Source organism: Parasteatoda tepidariorum, chromosome 5, assembly GCF_043381705.1.
Source record: "Parasteatoda tepidariorum isolate YZ-2023 chromosome 5, CAS_Ptep_4.0, whole genome shotgun sequence".
Lineage (NCBI taxonomy): Eukaryota > Metazoa > Arthropoda > Arachnida > Araneae > Theridiidae > Parasteatoda > Parasteatoda tepidariorum.
Window position 1 is genome coordinate 1,012,697 of NC_092208.1, and position 13,166 is coordinate 1,025,862.

The 13,166-nt window shown below is 33.1% G+C and overlaps 1 protein-coding gene across 1 annotated transcript; it reads left to right on the plus strand.

The window, feature by feature from the left end:
* Positions 1-584: 584 nt before the first annotated feature.
* On the plus strand, positions 585-1,523 carry LOC122273556 (uncharacterized). Its single transcript, XM_071180866.1, has one exon. The coding sequence runs from the start codon at positions 585-587 to the stop codon at positions 1,521-1,523; it is 939 nt and encodes a 312-aa protein (XP_071036967.1).
* The last annotated feature ends 11,643 nt before the right edge of the window (positions 1,524-13,166 follow it).

Sequence of the window (13,166 nt, forward strand, 5' to 3'; positions counted from 1 at the left end):
AGAACTTTACAATACTCAATACTGCTGGATGTTTAATTCGTGATTTCGGTTGAAAGCGTCTTGTCGTTTGACGGGGACGCACGTGCCCCCATCTTAAGCCTTACCTATGAAAAAATAGATATTGACTGATGTTGAATTTGAAGAAGAGCCTCAGAGCTTATATAAATCTTGATAGGCTAAATTAAGCTTTACCTATTGAAATACAGAGCTATAAGCGAAAGCAGAGAGCTCGTAGAACTTTACTATACTCAATACTCAAATCAACGAATACCTTAGGGGTACAAATAGGTATAGTGTTTGTCGTGTTAGTATTTTGTGTATGTTTTTATTTTGTGTTCGTCATTAAATTATGTCAGTTTTAAGGGGTCGTTAGTTTCAATTATTTAGTAACCATTTTTTGGTGTCAGTTAGCGGGATATATTAGCGAGCAATGAAATTTTGAGTTGTCGAATCGATGCTTCAATGTTGAGTTCCAGAACGAGGTTGATACTATTTTCTTGGTACTAATGACGATAGTTCCAGTGTGAAGGTTGGTGTTATTTTCTTGATCTGATTTATTGTGCTTTTATTGTCAATTTATTAAAATGTCAGAAATTGAAAAGTTAATGGCTAAGCGCAAAGTTTTAAGAAATAAGGTCACCAAATTAATTACTAAAATTGAAACGTATCTCAATGAGTGTGATGATTTGGCTGATATAGATAAAACTAATGCTTTAAAAGAGTTTCGAGAACAATTAATTCACAAAGAAAGCGAGCTTATAAGTGTAAATAGCAAGGTTGAAGATTTGTGCGACATTAGTGAAATCGAAAATGAGGTTTCGATTTCAGATGAATATAATGAGAAAATTGTTCTATGGAAACAAAAGATTCTAAATGTAGTTGATAATTTGAGTGCAAAAGAAAAAGGAAATATTTCAGTTGATTTAAGTATGAGAGAAAGTAGAGAAAATACACCCCCTTTAGCTAATTCGCAGTTAACCGCGAAGGCATCGCAGTTAATAAAAACTGTTAAACTTCCCAAGTTGTATATAAATAAATATTATGGTAACCCCGCGCATTGGTTAAAATTTTTTAATCAATTCGAAAGTGCTATACATAACAATAACAGTTTAAGCAAAGTAGATAAATTTAACTATTTAAAGTCTTATGTAGGTGGGATAGCAGCAAGTTGTATTAACGGTTTTGCTTTAACGGATGAAAACTACGATATTGCTCTAAAGCTTTTAAAGAATCGATTTGGTAATAAAAACTCGTTAATCCAAGCACATCTTAATCAGTTGTTAAAATTACCTTTTATTAGAAATGTAAATGATTTAATTGGCTTAAGAAAATTATTTGATTGTGCTGAGTCACAAAAAAGAAATTTAGAGTCGTTAGGAATAGATACCGAAACTTATGGTAATTTATTAAGTCCTATTCTAATAGAAAGAATTCCGAGGGAAATTGTTTTAGAATTGAATCGAAATTATCCTGAAAATAATTGGGTGTTTAAAGATTTGTTTTCATTTTTGGAAAAGAAATAAGTTCTAGAGAGAGGACACTTTCGATTTATAAACCCGATTCACATATATTTCATATAAGGTTGTTTTAATTTTGGTGTACAGATTCTTAAACTGAAAATTTTCAGTAATTGATTTATTGCTGCATTACTTTTGAAATTAAAGTTTGAATGAATGTAATAACATTTTATGAACCCCCTAAGTGTTTATAGTGGGGGAGGATGTTTCTGTTTAAAGAATTGTGTGCTGCCATCTATATTTCGATTTAAAATGTCACGTGATTAGTAAATGTTTCATGCAGTTTAGTTCGCTTTAAAATGTCGTACAAATAGGTATAGTGTTTGTCGTGTTAGTATTTTGTGTATGTTTTTATTTTGTGTTCGTCATTAAATTATGTCAGTTTTAAGGGGTCGTTAGTTTCAATTATTTAGTAACCACCCCTACAGGGGCGGGGGTCAGGGTGAGCTTCGCTTATGAAGAAAAGTAGTTAAATGTTACGTTTAAAATTACAAATAATTACAATAGGGTAGAAATTTTTAAAATTAGAAGTATTAAATTCCAAATTATTGAAATCCATAATAAATTGCGACAACTACTAACATATTGCATACATTTTAATTTTTTTAATTTTCCATGTATTAAATTATAAGACAAGAAATTATAACAGTAAACAAGTAAAAATGTACATAAGCAAAATGTTTCAGGGTAAATTTTAATAAAATCCAAAAATGTTCCTGATCTCAAATGTTAGCTATCTTGATCAAACCGAGAAATTATGTTTCTTTCTTTTCCTCATTTTATTATCTTAAAATTATTAAATAATATAAAGTATACTCATTAGGGGTATTTATACGCAATCCAATTGTTATTTAAGGGAACCAAAACACTGAGATTATCGAAATTCAAGAAAGCAATGCTGTGGAAGCTGAAATGTAATCTGATTGCATCTCCGAAGAAGAATCGAATGGAGATTCTTAAGAGAATATCCAAAAACAAAATTTAAGTTTTATATATTTCAAGGTGTGTCGGCCTTCCGAGCCCAAATCTGCGGGTTCGATCCCCGGCCCAGACACCAGATTTTCGGGATGCAGAAAATCCTCAGCGGCCATGTCGTATGATTATGCAGCATGTAAGAGATCCCTGGAGTGCCTTATTGACTCTTGACATTTCCGGCAAAATTGAATTCCTAGTGCACTTTAGCATCCAAATAGAGTCTCGGTGCTGCCATCTAGTGTGGCAGAAACTAGACGTCCAAATTAACATGACCAACGGTATCTGACCCATTGTGGTGGTCCTGAAAGAGTGGATACCACCTCTGGAGAACGCACTCATCAGCGAGACCTCATTAAAAATATTTCAAGGTGTTCACATTTTTTAAACTATTATACATAAATATGACCTAATAGTTAGGAACAGTGAAATATTAGACTATAAAAAATAAAATGTTATACGTAGCTGATACATATTTATCTCAAATAATTTTCACAAGATTGGACTAAGGCAGGGGTGTCAAACTCGCGGCCCGAGATGAACATTTTTGTGGCCCAGTCAATATATTCGACGCAAAGTAAAAATAAATTAGAAATGTGATTTAGAAAGGAAACTAGCGTATGAAATTACAATATACTTTATTTATAAACTATACGGATCATTTTAAATTGTACGCGCGAAAATGTAAAATTCTAATTGGCTTGCGGCACCTGCCATTCCAGGGATACTGCATCGTATCAAAAATACGCAGAAAAAAATTTCAAATCTTAGAACGGAATTTGAAACAAGGTTTAAAGATTTTGATTCCTCGAAAAACAAATTTTGTTTGTTTTCGTCGATTTTCTCAATAAATATAGACTCCAGTAGTATGCAAATGGAAGTGATTGAGATTCAGTGCGACACAAATTTGAAGGCAAAATTCATTGAAGCGGCTGTGCCTGAATTTTACAAATATTCACCGGCAAGGTTTGAAAATACTCGAAAATTCGCATATGAAATTATTTCCATGTTTGGAAGTACTTATCAGTGAGGGCAATTATTTTTTGTTATGAATGGAAATAAATCTCCTGTCCGAAACCGTATTAATAACGCTCATGTTCGGTCAATTTTGAAAGTAGGTTCGGCCAAAAAAATTTCTCCCGAAATAGGAAGGATAGTAGCAGAGAAGAGATGTCAAGTATCAAACAATAATTTAACTTTATATAAGTTTATTACAATGTGCTATTTAAAATAAAAATATTTGTTTCTATGAACATTGATTTTTTTTTGCGGCCCACCTACAGTTAAGCATTGTTTATTCGGCCCAAGTTAGCTTTTGAGTTTGACACCCCTGGACTAAGGTGTTAACTGTTCTATTATTTAATATACTTGTGTTAAACTATTGTATGGAATGTTCACTGAATGTAAACAATATCAAGCCTCCTAAAACAAGAAGAAAACTTCCTGTGTATCACTCCGCTTATGCTATGCTGATGGGGTGATGTGTGAACAAGCTTTATTGTTGTAGTTAATTTACGTCGCACTAGAGCTGCACGATGGGCTATTGGCGACGGTCTGGGAAACACCCCTGAGGATGTTCCGAAGACATGCCATCACAATTTTGATCTTCTGCAGAGGGGATGGCACCCCCGCTTCGGTAGTCCGACTACCAACACGCGAAATCGAGCACTTTACGGTAAAACAGTTTAACGAGGACCAATACCTCACATTCTCAGTCCCTACGCAGACTGATCCAAGTGGTCACCCACCCGCACACTAACCGCAGCCAGTGAGGCTTGACTTCGGTGATCTGCTGGAAACCGTGTCTTAACGATCAGTCCACTGCGGGACGAACAGGCTTTATATTCTAGCAAGTTTTATTATTGTGATTTGTGTTTAAATTTACGCGCAACTTAACCATTCATAAGAGTTTTCTATAATTTATAAATTCTAACAGGTCAGTGAGACTAAAACAAAATTAAAAGCGTAATTAAAATACCTACCTTGGTGCCAGTTTTCGGATCATCCCCAGACCGTCGCCAATAGCACATTGTGCAGCTCTAGTGCGAAGTAAATGAGTTACAACAACTACAACAATGGATGAACAAGGTAGGTAAGCGATTTTAAAAGTAAAAGATTTAGAAAGCTCTTTTTATTATGATTTATATAAAAGATTTTTTTTATTATAAAATATAAAATCATTATATTTCAGTGCATAGACTGGGATAATTTGAAATATGATTTTAATTTTGCCAGATTAGCAGTATCGTTCTTAATTATAGCGTACATTAAAATTGGAGGGTTGTGGCTACTTCAGTTTTGCGGCTACTTCAACTTTCACTTTTCTGTAGAAATAAAAAGAAGGAGAAAGAATGAAAGTTTGAAATTCGACCTTTTATTTATTATAAAATTTGAATTATCCTGAATAATTTATTATTACCCTGTGCTAATCTAAGTTTTGAGCCAATCTGAGGTAACACAGTTAAATGAAAATCTTAACTTCAGTGTGAACGCATCTCAAGAATATATCCCGCTACCTTCTATTTACGCTTTAATGTCATACTTTACAATCTGGCAGCTTAGCTACAAAACTTTTTCTAAACCATTTTGTCCCGCAGTGGACTGATCGTTAAGACACGGTTCCCAGCAGATCACCGAGCATCACTGGTTGCGGTCAGAGTGCGGGTGGGTGACCACTTGGACCGAGGGTGTGCGGTATGGGTCCTCGTTGAACTGTTCTACCGTAAAGTGCTCGACTTCGCGTGTAGGTAGTTGGGCTACCGAAGCGGGGGAGCCATCCCCTCTGCAGAGGATCAAAATTGTGATGGCATGTCTTCGGATTATCCTCAGGGGTGTTTCCCAAACCGTCGCCAATAGCCCATCGTGCAGCTCTAGTGCGACGTAAATGAACTACAACAACAATCTGAACCATTTTTTGCATAAACTTTAGTAAGTACATGACATGAGTTATTGCTTTATATGTTCCTATTTGCATATTGCATTGTATTTTTTGTTAGTTTTTATTTTTACTTGATAAAAACTTTATTTACGAATAGGTATCTATTCCCCCCCTTTTGTGCATTTCACACTGTTGTATATTGACCTGTTCTAAGGTCAAAGGTTGTTCAACATTCTAATAAATGAGGAGTACCACAGTGGACTGATCGTAAAGACATACGGTTCCCAGTAGAACTCTGAAGTCAAGCATCATTGGTCAGTAAGCGGGTTTGTGACCACCTTCATTAGCATGCGTGGGGACTGAGGGTGCGAGGTATTGCTCATCGTTTAATTGTTCTATCGTAAAGTGCTTGACTTCGAGCACAGGTCGTCAAGCTACCATAACAGGGCTACCATGCCTCGTTTCCGCCATGGGTCCAGACGAGTGGCTAGGGGAGTTCTTACTTTAGACAAACTATAAGATATTGTTTCCGACGAAATATCTCACGCTGAATCGATTAAAACCAAATCTAATTCGATAGGGTGACACGTTTCGAAAATACAAGAGTTCCTATGCATAAAAAATACAGCTTTGTGATTATATACAATTTACATTGCCCATACTTGACAGCTGATATTTACATGTGGACAAGCGATTTATTGGATTCTGCGCATTTTTCACTGGAATAAAAGTCGGAATTATGTTTATTGATCAAATAGTTTCAAGGTTATTAAGGGGTACCCTTGCAACTTTTTAAAAAATAAAAGTATAATCTTTCAATCTGTGAATGTTTTACATGCTCATTTAGCTTATAGTCAATAATTTATCGTTAAAAAATAGTTGAACTGTATAATTTGTTTTAAATTTTAAAACAATATTGAAAAAATTGAAAAATTTTAAATTTTTAAGATTTCTTTTAATTTTAGCGTATTTTCAAAATTTTTTTTTTCTTTGTGCTTGCAATATTTATCATAACAATTTTGTGCATTCATTTGCTGATATATCAATTAGAATATTTTTTATAGATTATTTTGTAGAAAAGCAGAAAAAAAGTTAAAAATTCCTGTTAGGTATATATAACACGCAGCTGTCGTGCCACAGGTCCCTGGTTCGATCCTCGGGCCGGGCAAGGTTGANGTGTGAACGCATCTTAAGAATATATCCCGCTACCTTCTATTTACGCTTTAATCTCATACTTTACAATCTGGCAACTCAGCTATAAAACTTTTTCTGAACCATTTTGTCCCGCAGTGGACTGATCGTTAAGACACGGTTCCCAGCCGATCACCGAAGTCAAGCATCACTGGCTGCGGTCAGTGCGCTGGTGGGTGACCACTTGGATCAGTCTGCGTAGGGACCGAGGGTGTGCGGAATGGGTCCTCGTTAAACTGTTCTACCGTAAAGTGCTCGACTTCGTGTGCAGGTCGTCGGGCAACCGAAGTGGGGGTGCCATACCCTCTGCAGAGGATCAAAATTGTGATGGCATGTCTTTGTATCATCCACAGGGGTGTTTCCCAGACCGTCGCCAATAGCCCATTGTGCAGCTCTAGTGCGACGTAAATGAACTACTACAACAATCTGAATCATTTTTTGCATAAACTTTAGTAAGTATATGACATTCGTTTTTGCTTTATATGTTCCTATTTGTATATTGCATTGTATTTTTTTGTTAGTTTTTATTTTTTATTTCTACTTGATAAAAACTTTATTTACGAATAGGTATCTTTTTTTCCCCTTTTGTGCATTTCACACTGTTGTATATTGGCCTGTTCTAAGGTCAAAGGTTGTTCAACATTCTAATAAATGAGAAGTACCACAGTGGACTGATCGTAAAGACATACGGTTCCCAGTAGAAGTCAAGCATCATTGGTCAGTAAGCGGGTTTGTGACCACTTTTATTAGCATGCGTGGGGACCGAGGGTGTGAGGTATTGCTCATCATTTAATTGTTCTATCGTAAAGTGCTTTGACTTCGAGCACAGGTCGTCAAGCTACCATAACAGGGCTACCATGCCTCGTTACCGCCATGGGTCCAGACGAGTGGCTAGGGGAGTTCTTACTATAGACAAACTATAAGATATTGTTTCCGACGAAATATTTCACCCTGAATTGATTAAAACCGAATCTAATTCGATAGGGTGACACGTTCTGAAAATACAAGAGTTCCTATACATAAAAAATACAGCTTTGTAATTATATACAATTTACATTGCCCATATTTGACAGTTTATATTTACATGTGGACAAGCGATTTATTGGATTCTGCGCATTTTTCACTGGAATAAAAGTCGAAATTATGTTTATTGATCAAATAGTTTCAAGATTATTAAGGGGTCCCAGTACCCTTGCAACATTTTTTTTAAAAAATAAAAGTATAATCATTCAATCTGTGAATGCCTTACATGCTCATTTAACTTATAGTCAATAATTTATCTTCAAAAAAATAGTTAAACTGTATAATTTGTTTTAAATTTTAAAACAATATTGAAAAAATTGAAAAAATTTTAAATTTTTAAGATTTTTTAATTTTAACATATTTTCAAAAATTTTTTTCTTTCTTTGTGCTTGCAATATTTATCTTAACAATTTTGTGCAATCATTTGCTGATATATCAATTAGAATATTTTTTATAGATTATTTTGTAGAAAAGCAGAAAAAAAAGTTAAAAATTCCTGTTAGGTATATATAACAAGCCGCTGTCGTGCCACAGGTCCCTGGTTCGATCCTCGGGCCGGGCAAGGTTGACTCAGCCTTTCATCCCTTCATTGGGTCGATAAATGAGTACCAAGCATGCTTGGGAACTAAACACTGGGGGTTCTGCGTTCGGCCGACCACCTGACCGGAACATCTGCTCCTGCACCCCAGAGCCCAAGATCACGAAAACTGAGATGGGCACAGTAGGCATTGGCCCTCTTTGGGCTGTGGCGCCGCTGAGTTTAGAGTTTATATATAATACGTTGTAAAAATTATAATACCTCATAAAATGCTTATTCCATGTGCAGTTTAAATAAGTGGTATTATACTTTAGATAAAAAAGTTTACCTCAAAGCTTTATCTTCAATAGAAAAAATTCCTTAGGGATTTAATTAAGATTAAAACACAAAATTATCATCTATGAGAAAAAGTACTTTAAAGTCTATTTGTTGATCAAGTTTCTGTTTTAAGGGCAATTTAAAATCATTCATAAGTTTTTGAGAAATGTAGATAAAGAGATAATTTTTTTTCAGTGCATTTGAAATAGTTTGAAGTTTTATTATAAGCAATAAAAAAACATCGATATTTTTGTCATTATTTGGGTACTGTGACGCCTTAAGATATTTTGCATGAAGAGGTATAAGCCAAAAATTATAGTTTTAATTTTAATAAGACACTCTGAGATATTAGGATTCTTTTTTATTCGATTCAGCCTAAAACATTTCTAAGAGAAACGTGACTAAAAACGTGTCTTCAGTTACAGGAAACGTTAAATAAGAAACATTATAATATTGATGTCAGGAAAAATGTGACACTTTATTATTGGAAAGTTGCATGAAACGTTAAACTTAAAATATGTTTCTCGTTTGTATGAAAGATTGAATACAAAAAAGACAACATTCAGAACAAAATTCGCTCGCATGAAACATTTTATTTTGTTTTACATTTTATAACCTTCGTTGAATAGCCAACCCAATTTTTGAGTTTCGGGTACTCATGTTCAACTCCATTTCCCTTTCATTTTGAACCCAATCCAGAAGACAAGGAGACTCCTAGATCAAGTAGTGGGGGAAATTTTGAATTCGTGGAGGACTTTTTGATGGAACTAGACGGAATTTGTGCTACATAGAGAGGAAAACCATGAAAACATTCAAAACCTCAATTTAAATTACATGATTTCCTGACAACTATTATTTCAATTATTTTCAAGTTACCGTTAATTTTAGAAGGTTGCAAGTAATATTTTATTTTATTTTACAACCATCGTTAAACAGCCCATCCTATTTTTGGGTTTCAATGTTCAACTCCGTAGTCTTGTCATTTTGAACCCAATCCAGGAGACAAGGGAATCCTTGAATCAAGCATTGGGACAGACTAGCCTTCGCGGAGGACTTTATGGATTGGTCTAACCAGTATTTGCGTTACACGGAGAAGAAAACCACGAAATTCTCCCTCAGTTAACTCGACGGCAAGGGGATTCTAACCCATGATTCGTCTACCTCTGAGGATATTTTATTTCAGCACTTGCGTTCAATGCGATCCGGGAGAAGAATTCGTATTTACCACCGGGATTCGAACCTGTGACGGCTCATTGGGAATCAAATACTCCATCCCCTGAGATAACGCGGAACTAATCTCCCACGGTTAGCCTGACAGCAAGAGGACTCTAACCCATGATTCGTCTACCACTGAGGATATCTCGCGTCGACCAGTGGGTTATAATAGAAAAATATCGATTTTATAAAATGTTAGATTGGAAACACTATGTAAGGAGAAAATAATAGTATCCAGAAACATTTATTAGGAAACACTTCATTATAGGGAAGTTTCGGTTACATGAAACGTTGAATAGGAAACATAGTGTATAAAATTTCGACTGCATGGTATATTGAATATTATAGGGAATCATTGGTTATTCAACACATTAACACTAGGTTTACGGGACGCGTCATTTTGACGCATTTCGAATTTTATAAGGAAAATTACAAAACTCGTTTGCATTTTGATTTTTATCTCTAGTAATGATTTATATCTATTGATCGAGGTAAATATATATTGAAGTCTATTTTCTTCAAAAGAATTGAAATATTGAAATTGTCTTTGTGGTATACCTATCTCTACGGATATGCGTCAATTTGAGGCGATCGCAATTTAGACAAAATTTTGAGTAAACATGCAAACATCACATCAATAATAAATAGGAATGCACAGACACTACTTCGATCTGTTGTCCGATATCGTTATCTCAAATGAAACAAGCGATAAACAATTGTTGCCGATAAGCAATAATAGAAAGAACAAACGCAGAGTGGCAATTGATGTCAGAGTGTCAGATTTTGAAGGTTTCAGTTGCTTAGTTCGAGTATTGAAAAGTAAAATACTAGAATATTTCATAAATATAGGGTAAACCAACCAGTGAAGGAACACTACCCAGTGAAGGAAAATTTCATAAATATTGATTAAAAATAAGAATTTGAAAGTTTTTCTTTAGATTGATTGCTTACTGTCAAACAATAGGAAGTCATCTAGCAATGTTTTGGATTACCTTGTTTAAACAGACTTCTCTGGAAAAATTTTTGACTTTGTTATTATCTCCGCAACACCTTGTTTCTTTGAAAAAATTATAAGGTGAGTGTTTGTATTTATATGTTTGAAGTGGAATTAATTGCATCTAATAGTTTTATTTTTTGGAATTAATTGCATCTAATAGTTTTATTTTTCTCACTGTGAAAAAGAGAATTCAAAATATAGTTATTGAAGTTACGTTTTATTTTTTTTTAAAGCATCATAGCATACTAAAGTACTGAGATAAGGGGGTGTTTATTCACTGGATCACCAAACGATGAAAAACCAGTGAAGGAACAAGTGTTCCTTTACTGGGTTTTTTCTAAGTTAATGAAAATGAAAGGTAAACTTTAATTTTCTTGTACCTTTAGTGATGTTCCGCATCAAAAGTATGTTAAAAATACGAAGAACAACAACTAACCAGTGAAGGAACAGAGGCATGCTCCTTTACTGGGCATAGATTTCCCAGTGAATGAGCAGTATGTGTTAATATGATGACACTTTAATTTTCAATTCATGATTACAAAAAAAAGTCAGCATTTTCCAAGTATTTATATGTTATAATTTCAAGAATAGGCTTGTTTTAAAATATTTGTATATCTTATAAAATCATAAAGAGCATTAAAAATAACCAAAATTAAGTGTTCCTTTACTGGGTGTTCATTCACTGGTAAGAGCTGTTCCTTCACTTGGTCTTCTTACTACTTGTTATTTGAACCTCCAAAACTTTAAAACAATATTATGTAAGTTCTCTACAATTTTTTTACATAATTTGCAATTAGTAACAAATATGTTGACACTGTCATTTAACTAAAATTACGAATTTTGAAATTAATATGATTTTTTAAAAGGCAAGCGAAGCTTAAGTGTTCCTTCACTGGTTAGTTTACCCTATATCTCATATTTTCATTTTTTTCCCTTATAGTACATAATTACATTGCTTTCAGTGCAGTGATGCCAACTGCTCCGGACACGTCAAAATAATTTAAAAAAACGGTAAATAACTACCAAGTAAATTTTGCAAATATAAAGTGGGGAATTATATAAGCTTATGAATTGTTTCGAAATAGTGGTGGATGAAAATCTACTAAATTGAATTTATAAACTAAGAATCACAATTGGTAATAGAATCACAAAATTATGAGAATCACAAATGAATAATAAAAAATAATGAGAATCACAAAATTTGCTATTTTATTGACAATGCATAAATTATAAAAATTGCTTTTTAAAATTTCGAAAATTACAGAAAGGAATTGAAAACATGATTTTATAATAATCTGAGGAATGTTTTTTTTACCGGTTGAATTGTCCTCCCCCTTCTGAGAAAATTCTTAAGGTTTTCTTGACAAAAAATAAATAAATTGATGATTGCTAAAAAAAATTTCTAAACTAATTTCCTAACTAAATCTTTTTTTTTTCTCAATAAATTTCGAAGAGCATTATTTTTTTCATTAATGTTAGTTTATTTTTACTAATAACATACATTAAAGCATGAATTGTATTTAAAATTCCATGCTGTTTTGATCGCAGCCAGAGGAAATATATGAGATTTTAAATTCAAAGTTTTTATTGGAAATAACGTTTAAAAATTTCCTTAGAAAAATGTCTCTATTTTTAATTGGTTACTTCTAAATTTTTTTTAAAATTATTACTATTGGAAGAGATGCAAATGACTTTAAGCCTCTTCCATTTTTTTATAATAATTCTTATATTTTTCGCCGACCCACTACACAGAAATTAAATGAATTATTTTTGACTCTAAAATTTCGATTTCAATAAAATAAAAAACAAACGAGCGTATGTTTTCGATAACGAAGTTAAAACAGGACGAAACGAAATAGGTCGCTTAATGAAAAAATAATATTCATAAAAAGGAATAACCTGTACACGATTACTCTTTAAGAATAAAAAAAGAAAAAGGCATTTCTTAAAAAGATCATTTCATAAACTTTTAATTCAGCATAAAGAATGATTCCTTCAGAGAAGCTTAATCAAAAGCAAAACATTCCTCTAAAATTAAAATATTGCTGAGTACTGTAAAATGATCTTGTAACAAAATAATAAAGTTTTAGATAGTTCAAGATTTTTTTTTCCTTTTTTTTTGGTCATCACTAAGGCCCGGATTTTGATGACATTTGCATTTTTTGCATTTTTGGACATTTTTTGTCTTTTAGAGCATTTTTTTTTAATTTATAGGGCATTTTTCTTTAAATTTTAGGGCGTATTTTGCATTTTAATGCATTTGAATTTTCTAGCAGAAAACGACTCCTTATTAAAATTTTAATTAAACCTGACTTTTTATGTAATCTTGATAGTGTTTAACAGTTTTTGATTTTGTCCTTCATTATACATTTCGTCCTCGTTTACATTTTCTTTATTTGTTTTCTTTTTGCTTCTTTTGTTTCAATTATTATGTATATAACAAAATTCGCTTCATTTATTGTTCTCTTTGCTTCAATTTTTTTTTTTTTTTTTTTTTTTTTTTTTTTTTTTTTTTTT